This window comes from Vulpes lagopus, chromosome 3 (assembly GCF_018345385.1).
Source record: "Vulpes lagopus strain Blue_001 chromosome 3, ASM1834538v1, whole genome shotgun sequence".
In the NCBI taxonomy this organism is placed as follows: Eukaryota; Metazoa; Chordata; class Mammalia; order Carnivora; family Canidae; genus Vulpes; species Vulpes lagopus.
This window is the reverse complement of record NC_054826.1, coordinates 59,085,934-59,097,853: the sequence shown is the minus strand read 5'-3', so window position 1 is coordinate 59,097,853 and position 11,920 is coordinate 59,085,934. Positions and strand designations below refer to the sequence as shown.

At 47.7% G+C, this 11,920-nt stretch overlaps 1 protein-coding gene across 1 annotated transcript; it reads right to left on the bottom strand.

Moving 5' to 3' along the window:
• Positions 1 to 2,551: 2,551 nt before the first annotated feature.
• Positions 2,552 to 10,879, bottom strand: TMEM254 (transmembrane protein 254). The gene is made up of 4 exons (XM_041750633.1): positions 10,738 to 10,879; positions 8,631 to 8,734; positions 8,381 to 8,440; positions 2,552 to 4,458 (listed from the first exon to the last, which is right to left on the bottom strand). The coding sequence occupies exons 1-4, from the start codon at positions 10,825 to 10,827 to the stop codon at positions 4,338 to 4,340; spliced, it is 375 nt and encodes a 124-aa protein (XP_041606567.1). The 5' UTR covers positions 10,828 to 10,879; the 3' UTR covers positions 2,552 to 4,337.
• Positions 10,880 to 11,920: the final 1,041 nt, after the last annotated feature.

The window sequence follows — 11,920 nt, the reverse complement described above, 5'->3', positions numbered from 1 at the left end:
ATTCTTGCCTAGGAAGATTTTTTTAAAGTGAATTATGTGTACTGTAGAATTATGTGTACTGACTAGTGCTGTGGGCATGGTCCCTACATGGCTGAGGTTTAGGGGTTGCTTCTCTATATTATAGATGCATTACTCTCATTTATAGCAATGTCAAGATTTTAATTTTAGTGGGAATTTTTATCAACTAATTTCTTTTTACTAGAAACATCTCATGCAACACCTTGGTACAAAGAAAAAGTGAAAGTTCTTTTTTGTTAGGTAGAAGCTAGATCTGAGCAGTGGGAGGAAGGCCCAAAGCAGAGCCCCAAGTCCTTGAAGGGAAATGATAGAGACTAGAGCTGGAGGCAGGGATGGTGATAGATTAAAAAAATGCTACATTATAAGCTGGAGAGCTCAGCATCCTGACCGTGTGGCTTCTAAGACCTTGGGCCCAACAGATCAAGAGCCACGGGTGCAAAACCTGGGCTCTCCTCCTGTCTCTGGTCCTGCCCCAGGGTAACCCCTAGACTCATTATAATGTATTTACATTGCGGGTACAGCCCCACCCGTGGAGAAAGGCTGTCCTGACCACTCCAGAACAAATCCAACCTGTGGGAGGACTTTCCCAGAAAAATTGGAAGCAGCCCCCTTCAGAGACCGCCCCACTGTACTTCACAGCTCTTCCCAGCCCAGAGACCCATTAATATCCAATCCCAAAACAACCCAGGGGCTGGTCCCACTTCGAGGGACCTCCCTGCTCTCCCACCTTGAGAGTGTACTTCTGCTATAATAACCTGCTTCAGGGGCACCCGGGTGGCTCAGTTGGTTAAGTGTCTGCTTTCCTCTCAATGATCCGGGGACCCCAGGATCAAGTCCTGCATTGAGCTCCCTGCTCAGTGGGGAGTCTGCTTCTGTCACTTCCCTTCCCCCTTACTCATGAGCTCTAATAAATAAAATCTTAAAAAAATAATAAACTGCTTCAAGCTTGCTACTTTCCTTCTGTCTTTATTGGAACTTGGATCCTTATGAATCCCGGGACCGAAACCTCCATTCACAGCGCAATCTCCCACCCCGACAGTGTCATGAACATTTTTCTGAAGGATATTAGAGTGTCCAAGATATTTCCCCTAATCCACCTTCATGACTCACTACAAATGAAAATGAGGCAATTGGTATACTCAATCCTATTAAACAAGCTCAGGAGCCATCTTAAAATGTTTATAGAAAATACAAGCACAGTATTTTGGGTAGGATTTGCAAGTATGCACTATGGAATCAGGATAGATCTCTTCCTCAAAGAGACACATGAAATGATTACAGTCCTTTACTGTCCAACCTTGATGGAGAACCGTAATTCCCAATTTGATGTGGATAAGGAGCCTTGCAGAGGTGTCTCGGCTGCTTACAATTACTCAGCTGCCCTACTAACATCTTTTTGCCTGTGCCAATAAGGGAAGGATACATATTTATGCTAAACTAAGAGCTTTAACAAGGTTCCAGGAAGGGCCCAGGCAAAGATAAAAATGTGACTGCCCTGTATTCTCTAATCTCAGTGGCAGTTTCTCCAACTTCTCTTTTGTGTTTTCGGACCCTCTGGGTAAACAGGTAGGGCTCTGACGGCAGGTTGCTTTGCTCAAGAGCCATCTCTACACATCTGGAATATGACCTCTTAAGCCCAGGACTTGTTTAAAACCATAGCTTGAAAACCATGTTTAGATGTAGACTGCGTGCAGTCCTGAACACGCAGGATGTTTACAAGGAAGAACTGTACACTGGTGCTGAGGTCCTTAGTTGTGGGTTTTTCCATTAGTCCTCTCTTCTTTGCTTTCCCAACTACACATGCTCTTGACATCTTCTGGGTATGTGCAGGAGGTAAGAAAATAGTTGTTTGTCGGCCTTCCACAGTTGCTTTGTGGATATGCCTCTGGCCTTTTCTTATCCAAACTCAACAAGGATGTTTCTCCCATGTCACCATTACAGCTTCAACATGAAGACAATGTCCCCATTTTTTTGCTTCAATGACTTAACTTCTATGCACCTGGACCTTGGAGGATGGGAGAAACACAATATCCAGTTGGCATCTGGCCTCTATTGATGTGATGTGGATTACTTCTCCTCAGTGGGAGGCACTTTATGGGTCTATAAAGTGAGCCACACCATTTGCTCATTAAGATCCTTCTTTGCTGGAAGCCATTATAATACCCCATATGAGGACAAGATTTTATACTTTTGGCATCTAAAAAGTAAAAATACTCCTCTTACTTGCTGCATAGACTCTATCAGATGCTGAATAAAATGTAGATGAAAACAGAAGGAGGACAAATCCTATAATGAAAGAAGATACTCATGCCCAGCCATGACTCAGTGTGCATGGAGTTAAGCGGGCTCTGGGCAACTCTATAAACCTAAAGAGGAGCACAGCATATGCCCTCCAACTAGGGCACTCTACTTTATCAATGAAAAAAAGTCTTGATATTTGAACTGTACACACAGTTCCATAATAGAGACTACTTGGGAAAATGTAGAATCAAATATGTGACAATATAACAAAACTGACATACAAAAAAAAGCATTTGGAGACAATTCACAGCATTTATTCAAGTTAATTCATTTCATTCAATAATCTGCCATATTGTTGCTGTCACCGTTAATATTACCGTCATTACTATTTCTCTTTCCAGAGGACCATGCTTTTAAAAAAATCTGTCTGGGATTTCCATGATATTTAACTCTACGATTAAAAATCTTTTTCTTTACCAAAAGGCAACCCCTTCAACAAAAGAGGAAACAGGAAAAATGGAGATTTAGTTGTAGAAAGTGATCTCCACCAGAAACAACCCATAATCCATAACCTTTCAGGCTTGTAGTTTTACTTGAGGTCTCTTTTTGCGGGGAGGGGACTGTCTCTCATAAATGTTTGCTTAAGGCAGAGAACATGCCCTACCACATCACAGATGGGAAATAAGGTCTAGTGCCTAGAGAAGGTGGCAGGCAGGTGGTCCTCCAGGAAAGGAACCCTAATGGCCCTTAGGTGACAGAGTCATTTTGCCAGTCAGTAGTAGTAAAAAGGTCTGGTCAGGTGAGTAGGAGAGGTAGTAAGTAGCTCCCAGTTAGAATCTCTAGCTCAGGAATGTCTGTGAGTAAGCTGGAGCTGGAGGGAGACATTACAGTCTGTAGAAAATGACTAAGAGGGGCAGCCCGGGTAGCTCAGCGGTTTGGTGCAGCCTTCAGCCCAGGGCGTGAGGCTGGAGACCCAGGATCGAGTCCCCTATCAGGCTCCCTGCATGGAGCCTGCTTCTCCCTCTGCCTCTGTCTCTCAAATAAAATCTTAAAAAAAAAAAAAAAAGAAAAGAAAAGAAAAAGAAAAAGAAAGTGACTAAGAATAGGCAAGTATGAAAAAGACACCGGTTCCCTACTGGGGGACCCACAGAGTGGTGGTACCACCAGTCAAGGGCAGGCCTGTGCTCCTTAGAAGAGAATACACTGAGTGGGTTCTGCAGTTTTCCTGTAACAACTGGAATGATACTGAACTAGTGGAAAGTTTTCATTCAGAGGACCAGAAAATACTGATAGAACACCTGTGTGCAAGGCAATGGGACAGGTCCTGAGAAAAGAAATCAAGCTAAAATGTGCTCCCGACCAGAAGGAGCCATCTAGCAGCGACCATAAGACCCCTGCACACCACTGAGTGCTGTGTCCAAGGGACTACGTGGAGGTGGGGATCACTCCTGACTGGCTTAAGGGAAGGCATTGCCCCATCCTTTCCTCCTGGTCCTCAACCTGTCCTCTGTGCCTCTATGTTACTGCTCGGCCTGGCCCATTCCTGGCACTTGCTTATCTTAACCTTATCTTTCTTGGTGTGTGAGAAATGGGAGTTTGAGAAGGTAAGATCCTGCTTCACAGGTGCCCAGTGTATGTGGAATGGATGTGTTGTAGAAATGTTACTCTGTCCTGGTTCAGAAAGGTACACGAAATCTGGGGAAAGGAGAGCTCAGGTGGGGTGGTCAAGGTATGGTGTCTTAGTCAGAAGATGGGAGCAAAGTCATACCAACAAGCAATTTTAGCACACAGCTTAAACCAGATGACACAAAGAGCATCAACACTGCCAAAGACCCCAAGAAGGGAGCTGGGGGCCCTCTGCCACAAAAGTGAGTCTGCAGAATTGGAAAGCTGAAATCTTTTTCGCTTCTCTAGCCAAGCTCAACCAGAGCGTATGAAAGAATGATGAATAACCAGAGGGTCTTAAATTTCTGGAAAGTAGAAAGATCAAGTAAACTCCAGCACCCCCAGCATCCCTCCCACCCCCAAAACGGTGAAGCTGAATGTCAAAGTATAGAGAAAGCTTTTAGATATCTTCTTTAAGTTTGTTTTTGGCGTTTTGGTCTGTAAGCAATCAAGATGGAGAGAGATGCTATCCCAAAGAGGAAAGTTTGTAGGAACCAGAGTAGTTGAGCCCGACCATTCGTGATGCCTTTAGACCTAAAAAAAAAAAAAAGAAAAAGAAAAAGAAAAAAGAAAAAAACTTAACCAGCAGAATTGTAACATTATGGTTTCATAAGAGTTACTATCTTCCATTTTTTAAAAAATGTATTCCTTCTATTTACTTGCATTAGGTTTATTTTGCCATTTTCCTCCAACTTCTTAACTCACATGGTTAGCTCATTTATTTTTATTTTTCTTGTGCATTTAGGATGGCACACTCTTCCCTCGGATGTGGTGTGGCTACTGCCAAGGGCATGGTATTATAAACCGATTTCTCATGAGACTTTGAAGAGCAGACAGGGTTAAAAAAACCACTGGGATGGCTTTAGAGGAAGTGTTTTGTTGAAGGCAGAGCAAATGAAAATCCTAGCTAGGCCAACTACTAGCTGTGATGCTGGGCAAGTCACACTCATTCTCTCTCAGTATCTGTTTCCTCCTCTGAAAAACAGGAATATCAGCCACCAACTGGTGGCTCACATGGTTAAATGTCTGCCTTTGGCTCAAGTCATAATCCCAGAGTCCTTCTCCCTCTCCCCCCTTCCCTGCCCCCTCGTGCTCTCTCTCAAATAAATAAAAATCTTAAAAAAGTTGCAGCCTGGATGGCTCAACGGTTTAGCGCCGCCTTCAGTCCAGGGCCTGATCCTGGGGACCTGGTATCGAGTCTCACGTTGGGCTCTCTGCATAGAGCCTGCTTCTCCCTCTGCCCCACCCCCTCTCTGTGTATCTCTCATGAATGAATAGAATCTTTAAAAAAAAAAAAGAAAGAAAGAAAGAAAAATAGGAATATCAGTATTTATCTTAGCAAGTTTTGATGATTTACAAAATAACACACACAAAGTGCTTAGTAAACAGCCTGGCACCTAATGATAATAAACATCTCACTGCAGTCATCCAAACTAAAGTGCCTAAAACAAAGCTCAAAAAAAAATATCTCAACTGAAGTGAATGGCTTGCTAGTCTCATCTGTATATAAATAAGTCTCATGTGGATAATTTCTAATTTAAAACAAAATTTAAAAATAATATATGTAGAAATAATTTCCCACACTAGCAGATTAAAGGAGAAAAATTAAAACATCCATTCTGAATGTAAGTTCTGGAACTGAGAAATAGGATGGAACTTCCTTACTCTGATAGAGGAGGTCTACACAACTCTAGAAAAAAATCTCATGCAAAATGTTACAAGCTTTCCCTTTAATCAGCAACAACACAAGGGCCAGCAGAATTCATGTTCATGCAGTATTACTTAATAAAAAATGAAAGACTTCGAAGTCTAGCAAAGGGGGGGGATTTATGAGCTACACTAAGACACATCCATATAATAGAATACTGCCAACTAAGAAAATGAATGAGGTAAATTCATAGGTACAGACATGGAAAAACAGGCATATGTGACAATAGAGAAAGTTATAGAAGAGTTTGTATCACTATGTACATATACTATGGTGGCTATAAAGTCAAACATATAGTCCAGTCTTCTCTCTGGTTAAAAGGAATTCACCAATTCCTTTTTATTGCTAGATTCACTTAATTCAAAATTCATAATTCAAAATTCATTCATAATTCAAAAGGAGTATTTATTCTGGTGTACAGTGACAAGTGATTTACTGCAACACGCGATCCTTATAGAAATGATCTCAAAAGCACAGTAACAGTCACCTAAGCTCTCTAGGCCTGCTCTCCCTCTACCCTTCAAAGACCTGGAGAGCAAAATGTTAAATTTGAGTCTTTTGGTTTTCTTTAGAGGCTCCAAATGCCACTAACAGAACGGGTGTCAAGTACTGGTGTCCAAGAGGTTAGACCACACTCCTCCAAGCTAAAATTCTGCTGTGAGGTTGAAGGGACCACTGCAAAGAGCACTGGAGCACTTCCTATTCTAAGTCAAGCTCCAAGAACAGCTTCAACTACTTGGAGAGCTTGCCTTGAGTCCCCTGGAATTCAGGGGAAGAGATTAATATCGGATTCTGCAGTGGGAACTGCATGCACTCGTGGGTTTATCCTGTTGGAGGGGGAGGGCAGGTGTTACTCTGAGCTGTTCAGATCTGCTGGGAGGCCAGAGGCACAGGTGGGCTTCAAAGGGACCCTGCCCCAGAGGCCCTAACTGAAGGGCAGAAGAGATCTCAGTAAAGGAACAACTCTCCCCAACCACAGATCCTGAGGGGAATCTGCATATGGCAGGCTGGAGGCGGCATCTGAAGGAACCACCAAGGCAACTACAGGAGGGCCATCCCTAAAGATGCCTGGTTTCTCAAAATCCACCCGGGCCCCCCTGGAGCAAAAGAACCAACACCAGGTATGCAACATCCATAGCTCGCAGCTGCCTGACACAAGGCAGAAGCGTGCCCTATTTCCCCTCACTGTTCCCACCCAATGGACCACAAGCAACTGTTGCTAGTGAACAGGAGAAAGAGGCGCCTCAGAGAGAAGGCACCAACTACACTCTCTTCTCCTATTGGCTCCTGAGCCCCAGCTGGATGACGAGACATTCTGACTTAGGTTCCAGTTTATGCTTTTAATAAATAGCCTGGACTTAGGCAGGAGAGTGTCAGATAGTTGACTGGGAAGTGCTTCAGATTTCATCCAGGGCTAGGGTGGGAGAGAAGCAACAATCCACAGGGTGAGAAAGAACAAAGCTGCTTTCTGCTCCTCTCCTGGAAAATCCAGTCTGTTTCATAAACCAGAAGATAGAATAACATTATCTCTTTAAAGCACTTAGCAAGTGTCTGGCATAGTGTGCACTCAGTAAATATTATTATTATTACAACATGGTTGTTATAAAGTATCTTATTTCTCACTTTTATAAGTAATACAACAGTAATAGAGGGGATAGTTCATCTTGACCAGAGAAAATTAACTGCAAAGTAATCTGGCATTACTGTAACCACCTCTTCATCACACTTTACTGTCTGTACATGGTTACATGAAGCACTAATGTCGAGAGAATCTTTCCTAGGACCCTCACATAGTATTAACGTACAGCTGCTCTGTTGGGTGGAGCTAAGAGGCTTTTCCAGCTTGCAATGCATCCCAGAGTCATCTATGGAGCTTGAAAAAAAATAATAGATTCCCATTGCTGAGGCAAGGCCCACCAAACCGAGATTTCTGGATCTGGAAACCACACGTGTGTATTTCAAAAAAGCTCCTCAGGCGATTCAGTTGTGAAACTAGGGTTGAGAATCATTAGGCTCCGTCAATAAACTGGCTCTTTGTCAAACTAGAAGGCAACCTCCAAATCTTTGCTATAGGTGGAGCTAACAGGGAATTTTCTTTAATGAGAAAAATCATCTAAATTAAGTACTAAATAAACTGAGTAGCTAACACAAGTGAAATGAATCCATTCATTAAATAGTCACTGAGTACTCCCCTGGCGCTGGGCTCAGTATTAGGTGTGGAGATTCAACTCTACTCCGCCTACAAATGCATGAATTATTTAAATGTGGCTACTCTCAACTCGTATTAGATACCAAGAGAAAAGCGATAAAGACCTATTAAAAAGACTTAAAATATTAAAAAAAAAAAAGGGGGGGGCGGGGAGCCCGGGTGGCCCAGTTGGCCCAGGGCATGATCTTGAAGACCCGGGATCCAATCCGACGTCAGGCTCCCTGCATGGAGCCTGCTTCTCCCTCAGCCTGTGTCTCTGCCTCTCTCTCTCTCTCTCTCTGTTGCTCATGAATAAATAAATAAAATATTAAAAAATAAAATAAAAATAAAAACACTTACTTGTGGGACGCTTGGGTGGTTCAGCTGGTTAAACATCTGCCTTGGGCTCAGGTCATGATCTCAGGGTCCTGGGGTGGGGCCCCACATGGGGCTCCCTGCTTCTCCCACTCCCTCTGCCCCTCCCCCTGCTGTGGTCTCTCTCTCTCTCTCTCAAATAAAATCTTAAAAAAACAAAACAAAACAAAAACAAAAACACTTACTTGCACAAAACCATGGCGTACAAGGACTCTCCCACATGAATCAGCCAGGCAAGCCAATACCTGAAACAAAAGTCAGCCTAGCTTAGGGTGATGGTTATCTGTTGATGGAATCTAACACAGAAACCTTAAAAAGGTGCCTTAATGTGAACCAGCAACACTCTTAAGATATCTAAAGGCAAGTGCAGGCCTTCCAGATAGACAGTAGGTTGGCGCTGTAGGGTCCACATCCCATTTCTGGAGCCCTCCTTACCCGCTGTGCAAGAGGGTGTGATGATGGTCCACCAAGTACTGAGTGAAGAGGCCCAGGGGTCCGAGGCTCTGATAAGGGACACTCTGAGGCCAGAAGACAACCCACTGCAAGAGAACCAGAGGCACGCGATACCTACTAGGTCACTTAAATTAGCAAATGCTTATTTTTGAGACTGTGAAACAATCCTGATTCTACAAGAAAGACCAGAGACCAAAGGATCTCTGGGCTTCCATTCTCCACTTTTGTTTTCTAAAAGCTATGCCACCGCGAGATTAATGCAGAGGAAGCTCCGCGGTTATCAGACTCAGGGCCCAGGCTGGATGACTTCTACTCTTATTGAATTCCACCAAAAACATTATTTCAGGGAATCCCTGGGTGGCACAGTGGTTGAGCATCTGCCTTCATTCCAGGGTGTGATCCTGGGGTCCTGGGATCGAGTCCTGCATCTGGCTCCCCACATGGAGCCTGCTTCTCCCTCTGCCTGTGTCTAGGCCTCTCTCTCTCTCTCTCTGTGTCTGTCATGAATAAATAAAATACTTTAAACATTATTTCATACAGGTTGTTCATAAATTTTAAGTTTCTATGCCCTGGCTAGCTTCTTTACAGCAGAAGCCATGGCTTGAGCCAAACCCCCATTTAATTTAGAATCCCTTTCTCTCCTTTCACTCTTCCCACATCTAAAAACCGGGAACGATCCACTTCCCAGAGCTGGAAAATCAGTAGGACAAGAGGCCCTAACAGCAACTACCCAACTGCATTAGGCTTTTGTTATGTGACCAACCTTCCCTTCCTCCCTATGTCGTAACCTCTGCCAGCTTAGGTTTTTTCTGAGCATTCAGTGTGCACAGATCCAAACTCATTGCCCCGTGCAGATCTCAGCCATTGGCATCTGAAACGTAAATAAAGCCCAAAACATCCCTGCCTCCTCCCCAGCCCCCCAAACTCCGAGGGAATGGAAGGGGCAGCACCTGCCAGATTCCAAGGCCCCACAGCTCTCCTCCCTCTTACTTTCTGACTAGTCAGGAAGCCAGAATCATACGACAGAAACGCACCTCCGACAATTTTCCAGTTCGACACCGAATTTTACGGAGGAGGGAACCCGAGCCCGGGAGACGGGACCCGACGACGCACCCCAAGCCCCCGGGGTCCGGGACCTCCTGCCTCTCTTCTCCATTACATCAACTTAGTCCCGGGCCTACGCCTCTGGGCGTCTTTCCTATCATCCCTTTTTAAATTATTAGTATTATTTTTAAAGATTTTATTTATTTATTCACGAGAGAGGCAGAGACCCAGGCTCCCTGCAGGGACCCCGACGTGGGGCTCGATCCCGCGACCCCGGGGTCACGCCCTGGGCCACCCGGGCTGATCCTTTAAAGGACAGACAGACAGACGGTGTCAGTCGGGGCGGCCCCTCCCCCTTCCTCAGCCCACAGCGCCGCCAGCACATTCAGGACCCCTGGGTCCCTCCTTCAGGCCTCACCCCGTTTTCCGAGCAACCCCCAACTGCCGGCCCCCAGCATCCCGCCTCGGAGGCCCGACAGCCTGCCTTCCTCCCCGGCGAACTCTGCTCGCTCTCGGCCGGGGCGGCAGGACGGCGACGCAGAGGCGAGGCGGCCCGAGCGGACCCCGGCCCCGGGTGCCCACCGACCTCCCGCGCGTGCTGGTAACCTAGGCAACCGCCCGCCGCGCAGGCGCACCAGCCGGCCTCTCGGCCTACGGGGGCCCGGCGGGCCAAAAGACACGCGCCGCCCCGCTGCGCGCCTCACCGCCAAGTAGCCCAGTGCCAGGACGGTGACCAACGCGGGCAAACGTCTGGCCGGACGGAAGTAGGCGGAAGCGGCCCTGCCGGCCTCGGACTTCGTCACCACCATCTTGAAAGAGCTACACGCGGAGTCTCGGGGTGGGGAGCCGCCCCCGCCCCATCCCGGGAAAGCCTGGCTAACTGGTTCCTCGGGGCCGTGGGCAGAGGCGGGCCAGTGCGCCTGCGCGTCCTCCCAGCGCGCGGAGCCCGACTGCGCCTGCGCAGCCGCTCGGGGCCGGCCGGCGCGGGGCCCGCGCACCGGGGAGCGCTCGCTGTGCTCGCGGGGCGGCTCCCCGCTGCCCTCACCGTGTAATACCCGAAGGACAGGGCGATGGCGGTGAACCAGGGCAGACTGCCCCTCTGGAAGTGCGCCTCGCCGCCGGCCGCCGGCGCCATCCCTGCGGTGCCCCCGCCGGACCGCGAGGCTGCGGCTCTGCGCGGGGCCCGGGGGCGGGGCCCGGGGGCGGGGCCCGGGGGCGGGGCCCGGGGGCGGGGCCCGGGGGCGGGGCCCGGGGGCGGGGCCCGGGGGCGGGGCCCGGGGGCGGGGCCCGGGGGCGGGGCCCGGGGGCGCTCCTCCCTCCCGCGAGCCGGAGGCACCTGCGGGCTGGGGAGCTCCGCGGGCAGCGGGGGGCCCTGGGGAGACCCCCTCTGACAGTCTCGCTTTTCCCGGGCCTCTGGGAAAGATGTTGGAAGACACGCTGCCTTTCGCCCCCGGTGCCCGCGACCCCGAGAGAAGTGACGCTCCTCCTCTTGGTCGGAGAAGGTGTGCGGAGCCGGACTGCGCGGGCCTTGGGCGCAGGGCTGTGCAGTAGGCGACCTGGCCTCCCGTCCTCCCCCTGCGACTCGTTGTCGCCCTTAACACAACTTTGACTGAGTAGCTTGAAAGGTCACATTGGCCTTTACTGAAAGGTTCATGAGTGGGGCGGCACCCATCTGGCAAATAGAAAAGACCTCTGCTGAGCTGCCGAAAAGGATTTTTTTATAAAGGCAAAGAGGGGGCATTAAAAAAAAACAAAAAAAAATTTATTGCTTTAGGCAATGTCACCCCGATAAAGGGTAAGGGGTCTATCAGAGGATTACCTCCCAGTGTGGACCAAGAAATTCCAGTTTTATGGGTTAAAGGTTATAAAGGGGAGGGGAGGAGAGAATGAAACTGCAGTGAGATTAGGTTTTAAGGGGACGCCTGGGTGGCTCAGTGGCTGAGCCTCTGCTTTCAGCTCCGGGGCGTGACCCCGAGGTCCTGGGATATAGTCCCAAAGTCAGGCCTGCTTCTCCCTCTGCTTGTGTCTCTGCCTCTCTGTGTGTGTGTGTGTCTCTCATGCATAAATAAATAAAATCCTTTTTAAAAAAAGATTAGGTATTTATTCTTGATACGGGGCCTTCTCCATCTGTAAAATGGGGATATAGCCGTTCCTACCTCAGGGCTCTTGGTTGGATTAAAAGAGTTAATACCTATAATAACAGCACTCACAAAAGTGCTTGGGCCATA

Excerpts from the sequence above, each read along its gene's own strand:
- TMEM254 (XM_041750633.1), bottom strand. The coding sequence starts at position 10,827 with ATGGCGCCGGCGGCCGGCGGCGAGGCGCACTTCCAGAGGGGCAGTCTG. Across the intron at positions 8,735-10,737 it reads TGTCCTTCGGGTATTACACG|TGGGTTGTCTTCTGGCCTCA; the intron begins GTGAGGGCAGCG and ends GTTCTCTTGCAG. Across the intron at positions 8,441-8,630 it reads CACACCCTCTTGCACAGCGG|GTATTGGCTTGCCTGGCTGA; the intron begins GTAAGGAGGGCT and ends CTTTTGTTTCAG.